The following is an 8,182-nucleotide window of genomic DNA, read 5'->3' as shown; positions in this document are numbered from 1 at the left end:
TATATATATATATATATAAAGAACTCTAGGAAAAAGGACACATCCCCTCTAGGGGGTCTTTGTGGTAATAGCCCCCACTGCGTGAAGCACCTTGCACACACACTAATGTAATCCTCACACCTGCCTTGGGAGGTGGGACTGTCCCCGCTGTGCAGGTGAGAATGTTTAGGCCCTGAGAGGGGAAATGAGATGCCCAAGGTCATGATGGTAAGTGGTGGCTTTGGGCCTGGCATCCCAGGCAGCTGGCTGCAGAGCCCACCTCCAGTGTCTCAACCCCACACTGCCACCTCGGGAAGGTGGGCAGAGATCGGGTTGTGTGGCCCACAGCCCCAGGCTCTCAGGGGTGGGGGTGGGGGGTGATGAATACATCCCCACCACACGTCCTGTGATCATCAGAAACACAAGGACCAGCGGTTCCTCCCCATACCAGACGCTTGAGGGTGACGGCCACAGTGACACTGATGATCTCACCAACAACCACAGCAACTGTTTCCAGCATTTGACTTCCGCCAACTGGCTGACCTGTCTTGAGCACTTGCCTCATGGTAGGCAAGTACTATGCTTACCTCAGCCCGTCCGCACCCACGCCTACAAAAGCAGTCACTATTATTAACCCCATATCACAGATAAGAAACCTGAGGCGGGGAGGGGGAGCAGCCCTTCCCGAGGGCCCCGTGGAGAAGGCAGAGTCGGGACTCAGACCCAGGCTGTGGACTCCAGGGTCGGGCCTGCAGCAGGATATCTGCCTGACCCTCACTTCTCCGGCTCTCCCGGAGCCACGATGTGCATGTGTGAGGGGGCCAGCGGCAGTAAGTGGCCCACAGAGAAGACTGTCCCTGCTCCACTGTCATTCCCACCAGTGGGGGTGGAGAGACATGTCCCCCACCCGACCCCCGTGGTACAGAGCTGGGTGTTTTTCTCTGGGCTTCCTGAAGTAGGCGGGAAGGGCCGTGCTTGGGGCTTTTCGGGCGTCTGTGTCCCGCAGCTTCTTAAATGTCTACAGGGCACTCGGCCAGCAAAGGTGGGGACAGGCAGAAGAAAGATGGCTCCTGGCTCTCTGCCCAGAGGGGGCCCAGACGCCGTGAGTGCCAGCCCTCAGGCACAGGGACCCTTGGGCTGTGGAAGGGGATGTTCCCGCCCTTGTCTACCAGGGGAGCCCAGCATGGATTTAATGCAGGCATTGCCCTGTTCTGCAAATTCTGCTACAGTGGGGGGGAGGGGCAGAGCCCGGTGCTGGGGGTCCTGGGCCAGGGGCCCCCCTCGGCTGCACTACTGGCCTGCTGCATGACCAGGCAGGCCACACCCTCTCTGTGGCTCTCCTTCCTCATCAGAGGGAGGCCGTCGCTGTCAGGGCGAGTCACTGCCATGTCTGTGAGAGCACTTTGCAGAGAAAAAGCAGTAAACAAAACATGAAAAGATGCTCAGTTTTACCCATGAAAAGAGATGAAAAGATAAACAAGAAGGAAACCCTGCTGCTCACACACCGGCCAGGAAAGCACGAGAACAGTGTTGATGAGGCTGAGGGCAAGTGGGCACTGGGCACTGGCGGGAGTGGAAATGGGGGGCAGCTGTTTGGGAGGGCAACTTAGCGGTCCCTCACGGTTTCAAATCAGTGCTTTCTGACCCAGAAATTCCTCTGCTGGGATTTCTATGGATGTAACTGCAAAAGTCCGTGAAGATACATGTGCAAAGCTGTTCGTAATTTAGGGAAGATTGTACCCCAAATTGGGAGCACGCTCCAAGTCCATTGATAGGGGATTGAGCTAAGTCAGGGATGTGCAACTCATTCAGAGAACATGGCAGCTCTTAATTTGCCGGCAGAGGGAGGATTCCCCAAAACAGTGAACCAAAAAAGGAAGACTAGGTATGTATGTATGCAGGAGTGTGTGCGCGTGCGTGCACACTTGAATAAGCACGGAGCGTTTGGCTAACATGGCTACTTTTCTTTGAACCACGGACCCAGGGAGGTAAATGATTTTTATATGGGCTGTCAGGTGGACTGTCCCCCCGCCCCTGCCACGCACACATGTTGGCACACACTTGTAGGTGGGCTGTGCCAGGGAGCACTCACCTTTCCAACCACTTCCACTGGAGAAAGCGATCAAAATACATACTGTCCAGATACTCATGGAAGGGCTCTCCCTTCAGGTAGTCGTGGACAGACCTGGCTCGGAGGGAACAAACAAACATTTTATAACCCCGGCCTGACGCAGACAGGCAGAGCCGGTACACATCCAGCAGGCTAACCCACTGGCCTCAGAGGCCCGTCATCCTACTGAAGGGACTGCCTGATCCCGCGGTCACTTCCTCGGTCCCCGCCGCAGCACGGCTCTAGGCCCGGGGTAGAGCTGTGAGCATGAGGCTGGTGTGATGGGGGACAAGGGTGCGAATGAGTGTGGGATGTGCTGAAGTGCGTTATCACAAGGGAGGGTTAAGTGAGGTCCCTGGGGGCTCAGGTAGTTTTCTCTCCCTCTCAAGAAGGGACTCAAGCTGCAGTGAGGACAGAATACTTAACTGGGTGCAGGGATGTGCGTGTGCGGGGGTGGGCCGAGCAGGGATGCAGCGCCTGGGGGCCCAGGCTCTGGATTTGGTCCAGGACCAGTGAAGCCACTGGGAGATTTCCATCCCCGCAGCAGAATTCACCAGTCACCTGCTGTGGGCCAGGCCTGCAGGGTTCTGAAGCTGGCTGTCGGCAGGGATGGTCTTCTTCCCTTTAAAAAGTGGTGATGCTGACCAATCTAGCCCAGGCATTTGGGCCTGTGGATGGGGGATGCGGGGGAGCGGCATGTACAGGGGAGGTCATGTTGGACGCTGTCTCCTGCCAAACATGAGAGCAAGGGCCTGTGTAGGGGACTAGGATGTCCACTCCCTCAGGGTCACAGTGACAGCCCAGGGGCCTAACCTGCTGTCAGATCTGACCCTCAGCCAGCTCCAAGAGGACAGCAACCAGGTTTGTTTCTGCTTGTGGTGGGGAGGTGGGGGGGGGTCTCTCCCTCGGCACCTAACAGGGCTGGGCCCCCAGCTGGCCCTCCCTAAATGTCCGTTCTCAGCATGGGGCTCCCGGCTCTTCCCACAGGGCACAGGGGCACTGGTTTCCATGTCCTCCCCGCCTGGCTGTTAAGCTCCGAGAAAGCCAGCACTGGGTTCTTGCTCACCATGGCACCCCCAGCACCTATCACTGTGCCGGGCACACAGCAGGAACCCCGTTGTCTGTGGGCAAACGCTGAACAAGGGCATACAGCAAGCCGTGGGGGATCAGGCTCCAGAAGGTTTTTGGTGTGCAGGCACATGTCAGTGTATGGGGTCGGGTCCCTGCGTGGGCACGGGTACGTGGGTGTGCCTAGCGGTTCACACTTCACAGTGTGTGTGCCAGGGGCAGGTGGGGGCCTCACTGGTGTCTGGCCAGCAGCACACCCACCGACCTGTCTTGTATCCCGTTAGGATCAACGGACGACCCGCACACAAGGTGATGGCGTGTGGCTGAGAAGGCGGCCCGCACTCGTTCCTGCAGCAGCGCTACCTGGCTCTGGCTGCTGGCAGCTCTGGGGGCTGGGGGCCCGGGCAGGACTCCCAAACCACCCAGACAGGGGTCAAGTTTTTGTACATTCCTCTGCTCAACAGCCTGGACAGCCACTTGCTTTCAACACCCTTTGAGGCAGATGTTTTCTTTGGACTTGGCACTTTGGTATCTTTTCCCTTCATAAGAAGTATACAAACAGCTGGGTGGCTTGGCTGGGGCCCCTGGGCACAGGAGACCTGCCCCGGAGCCCGCTGCTCCAGGTGGAGGGTAGGGGCAGCTGCTCTCCGGGGCCCTGTGGCTGCAGACCGGAGGCTGAGGGGCCTGAGGCCTGGCCTGGGGAGGGAGGGAGCACTTACTGTGCACAGGCAGAAAAGAGCTCCTTGCCGGGCCTCTGTAGAAGCTTCTCCTCCGTCTTGGAGACCAGGTCCTGGCCGACTTGGGCAATGAACACTGGGGACTGGAGGAAGAGAAGAGGACGTGTCAGCGAGGGGCAGGAGCGGGGCGCCGCCGCTCCCTCCCGCCCACTCCAGGCCCTGAGCCACATGCCGCATTCAGGGGTGCGTGGAGGTGGCGGGGCTGGCAGGCGGTGAACAAGCCCAGACTTAGGCTAGGTTTCTGGCTCTGCCACTTTCAGTCCGTGTGACCTCACGGAGGTCACTTGGTTCCTCTGAGCCTTGCTGCCCTCATCTGCAGCATGCGGAGAATGATGTCCCTGTGTCCTGGGCTTGGGGTCAGACCCAAACGAGATGTGTGTCCGGAGATGGGCGATGTGGACGGGTTGGCCAGTCAGACCCCCTGGGAGCTTGCAGGTGCCCCTTCCCAGGCTGGGCCTGTCTGCTCAGAGGGCAAGGTGAACACTTGCTCAAGGTCTTGCGTCAGAGGGTCTGGAAGAGGTGGAAGGGCCAGCAAAAGGACAGCTCAGCAGCAGGGGAGGGGTGCTCAACGGGCACAGCCTTGATTGGCAGGGGATCAAGGCCTAGATCTGCTACTTGCAGCCGTGGGACCTTGGTCTGGACTCACCTCCCCGTTATCAGGGAGATAATGAGGAATAACAGTTTCTCCTGGAGAGAATCAGTGAAACCTTTGGGTCAGGTGTTTGACCCAGACCGTAGCACCTGGTAGAGAGGGTGCGGTAAACATCATTACTGTTTTTCTCCTTCCCCTCCTTTAAAACCAATGGGTAGCACTGGTTTGCCTCTGCTGAAGGCCAACTGTGGGCGGGCAGTATGAGAAATCCCTTACATGGATTATTTCATCTAATCTCCATCATGGCTCTGCACGGTAAATACTACTATAATATCTTTCACAGACAAGGAAATGGAGGTCCAAAAAGGTTCAGTCGTTTGACACCAGGTCACCCAGCCAACACGTGGCAGATGGGGGATACGAACACAGGTTGGGTGGGTGAGCCTGGAGTGAGTCCGGTTGAAGGTTGTGGGGTGCCTGTGCCCCTCTCGCCCACTCCCCATCTCCCAGGAGCCCCTCAGCCCTCAGGGTGGGGAGCACTGTGCAGCCCTCCAGCAGAGTCAGGAAGAACTGAAATGGAAGATGACGCAGCTCAGGGCAACGAGCCCCTGGGCTCAGAGAGGGAGGTCATTATGGGGCCAGGTCATCTGGGAAAGTTTTCATGGAGGAAAGGGTCAGAGGCAAAGCAGAATCTGGACTCAGACCTCCACCCGTCATGGGCCTTCCCATGGAGGGCCGGACTCTGCTCCTCAGCCAATGGGAGGGGCGGCCCACGGTCTAGGGGTGACCCAGCTGTGTGCATGAAGTCCCACCGCTCTCATTCTCTGGGGTGGGTTGGCAGGAGGGCTCTGGGGATGCAGCCCACGCTCAAAGCCCTAATAGGAGTTAATGAGTGGGTAGTAGTGCGTTTGGTTTGACGACCATGGGTTTAAAGTCAGTCTCTGGCTCAACATGAAGAGATTAAGGGATTCCAACCAAACCCCCTTTCAAGTGACTCCAGAGAGTAACGCCTCTGCCAGTAAGGGAATGAGAGGCTGTTGGCCAGTTTAAGTTGGGAACTGAAACCCAAACTTGCCAGGGGGGTGAGAGGAGCAGCTGCCCAGGGGACATTTCCACGGGACATTTGCAATTTGCATTGACGGAATTGGAAGGTATTGGTCCTTCCCCTCCAGTTCAGAGAAATCGGTTTCCAAGGGAGACCCATGAAGATGGCTCTCCCTAGCCTGAGTGCAAGGTCTAACACATTGTGTAAGATAAAGTGCCCCCAGACACTCAGAGCGCTCTGGGGTCCCAGCAACCACAGCCCGAGGCACACCATGCCCTGTGGCTTGAAGACAGAATTCCACAGTTTCAGGTCTCATTCCAGGAAGCTAATCCCTTCTGGTCCCAGGAGGCCTGTGAGGTGGGCTAGGGAAGGGAAGGGTGTATCCTTGGGGCCAGGTGGGCTCTGGACAGGAACATCACCCTCACCGCGAGAGGGTTCAGGAATGCCAGGAGAACTGTGGTTCTTTCTAGCAGGAACTATCCCTCCGAGGGGAAGCTGAGGGTCAGGGTGGGGAGAAGTCTAGGGACCGTCCTCCTCCATGTTAAAGACATCCCCCTAACTCCTAATCAAACAGAAAAGCCCTAAGACCCTTAGATATTGGCAGGGCTGAAAGCGGCCAGGAGAACAGGTCTTGGAGGAGGTTTCTCTGTAAGTTCCCCTGGGGTCTGGGACCCTCTCAGGCAAGCAGTATTTTGAAGTGACACTTTCTTTCTTTGGTCACCAGATGGTCTCAAGTAGCTCCAGCCAACAGACCTTGACTTTAAATACCACAGTGTGAATTTAGGCACCAAGTTTCCTCCGAAACGTGTGGAATTAGCTCTTGGTGGTACAGCTTCCAAGGACAGGAGGAAGAAATTGCGGACAGGGTTTCTCTGCTGGAGGCCCCACCATGAATGGCCTCTGGATGGTCTTGGGCACTGAAGCTCACCAGCTGGCCAACCTCCATGTGATCATATGCCCAGCCCTGCCCGAAAGTCCACTCTGATGACAGGATGACTCCCAGCTGCTCTTAAGTTTTGCTCCATGGCCAACTCCTGGGACAGCTTAAGACAGCATGACATGCCTTGGGGACATGGTTATGCTTGCTGGGGGTTGCTCTCTCCCTTCTAGCCAGACTGACAGGAACTCCACTTCCCTGAGGAACTGTAGGCTGCAGGGAGCACCTGTCTTGCCCATGAAACCACAGCTGGAGCAAGAAAATCTGCACCTTGCTCCCCTCTTTGGCTAAGGCTCCTTTTCGCTGTTTCCCCTCAAAGTTGCTGGGAAACAGAGGGGGTGCTTTATCCACTGAGTCTGTGCCTCTGGATAAAAGCCCCTTCGCCCGCAGGGGAAGAACCTGTCCCACACCCCCCTTTGGAATGAGCAATTGACCTTGAATCCATGTCCTGTGCCAGAGGCACTTGGGCCCTCACCTGGCTGGGGACAGGCTGCCAGCATTCGCAGCTGGTAGGACAGACTCAGCCCGTGCATGTCGGGCTCTAGGTCCCCCTCAGAATCCCTCAGAATAGCTGCTCCTTCTTACCTCCTGCCTTGGTGGCCCAGACTCAGCCTGCTGTTCCTGGTGCTTACGGCCAGGGTTCTGGGGATACAGGCAGCTCCTGCTGTCCGTGTGAACCAGAACACACCTTTTGCGGCAGCAAGACTCGGAGGCCGCTGCATGGGTGTCTTTCGGGCACCACGGCACTCTGAGAGGAGCCCCTCATGCCGCTTGGCACGCAGGGAAGAGAAACCCCTGAGGTGGATGCAGGGGGCCAGTGGGCTTTGCACCTTCACTCTCCTGTAGGCCCCTCCCTTTTGTCCCCCCACCCCGTGAAGTTCTCTAGGACCTCACACCGCCTCCACTGCCTGCCTGTGACTCTAAATTCTGACGTGGGGCCTAAGCCAGACCGCTCTTACCCTCCACTCCATCGAAACAGTAACTTCTGCTATGCGCAGGCACAATATTGATGACCGGCAATGATCAATGCCCTGGAGGCCTCAGGATTTCTAAAGAGAAGGTAGTTCGTAGAGCAGGGGATGGGGAGCATGGGGTGGGGGGTGAGATCTGACTGAACGGAGGAGCCAAGCAGCCAGGACTGGGCCTGAAGCTGCATTTGCAACCTGCAGCGGTCGCCGTGCGTCCGGAGTGCCCACGCGCTGGGTCTGGGGGACATGCTGGCTAACTGCCCACAGGCGGCTAGAGCTGCCTCAGTGCCCCTTAGCGCGCCAGTTGCTCAAGGCTCCGCGCCTCCCCGGTCAGAAATGCAGCTTCACAAGGGCCTTCTGCACGAACCTGAAGCGGGACAATCCCCGCTATTTCAGAGACAGAGGCCGGCTTGATAGGGAGGGTCGGCGGTGAGGAGGGCAGGGGCCGGGCCTGGGCAGGAAGCCACCCCACGGTGCTGTACTCGGTACTCAACCCAGGAAGCAGGTGCTGATCACCCGCCACACCCAAGGCTCTGCCTCTTAGGGTGCTCTGGCGCCCACCCCCACTGACGTCACCGTGAGAGACCTGATGCCCCAGGGCAGGCTACAGCCCCAGCCCAGCTCTGCCACCACGGGCCAGGCCCTCCAGCCTCGGCCCACCCAGCAGTCCTCCCACAAGGTGGCGCTATTGAGCCCCTCACCAGGAGCTTCGCTGCACACACTCCCCACAGGCGGCCCAGCCTCCC

General features: G+C 57.9%; 1 protein-coding gene across 4 annotated transcripts in view; it reads right to left on the bottom strand.

Annotated features, from left to right (window-relative positions):
• The window catches only part of GRK5 (G protein-coupled receptor kinase 5), a 208,996-nt gene that overhangs the window by 23,915 nt on the left and 176,899 nt on the right, over positions 1-8,182 (bottom strand). For all 4 annotated transcript variants that reach the window (XM_034663349.1, XM_011219972.3, XM_019795483.2 and 1 more), the window contains 2 exons: positions 3,877-3,977; positions 2,072-2,164 (listed from right to left, as the gene is read on the bottom strand). In XM_034663349.1, coding sequence (XP_034519240.1) covers positions 2,072-2,164; positions 3,877-3,977 — 194 coding nt within the window. The remainder of the gene's footprint in view (positions 1-2,071; positions 2,165-3,876; positions 3,978-8,182) is intronic.

Source organism: Ailuropoda melanoleuca, chromosome 6 (assembly GCF_002007445.2).
Source record: "Ailuropoda melanoleuca isolate Jingjing chromosome 6, ASM200744v2, whole genome shotgun sequence".
Classification (NCBI taxonomy): Eukaryota; Metazoa; Chordata; class Mammalia; order Carnivora; family Ursidae; genus Ailuropoda; species Ailuropoda melanoleuca.
Note: the sequence above shows the minus strand (reverse complement) of the source record. Positions and strands in the feature narration are given on the sequence as shown.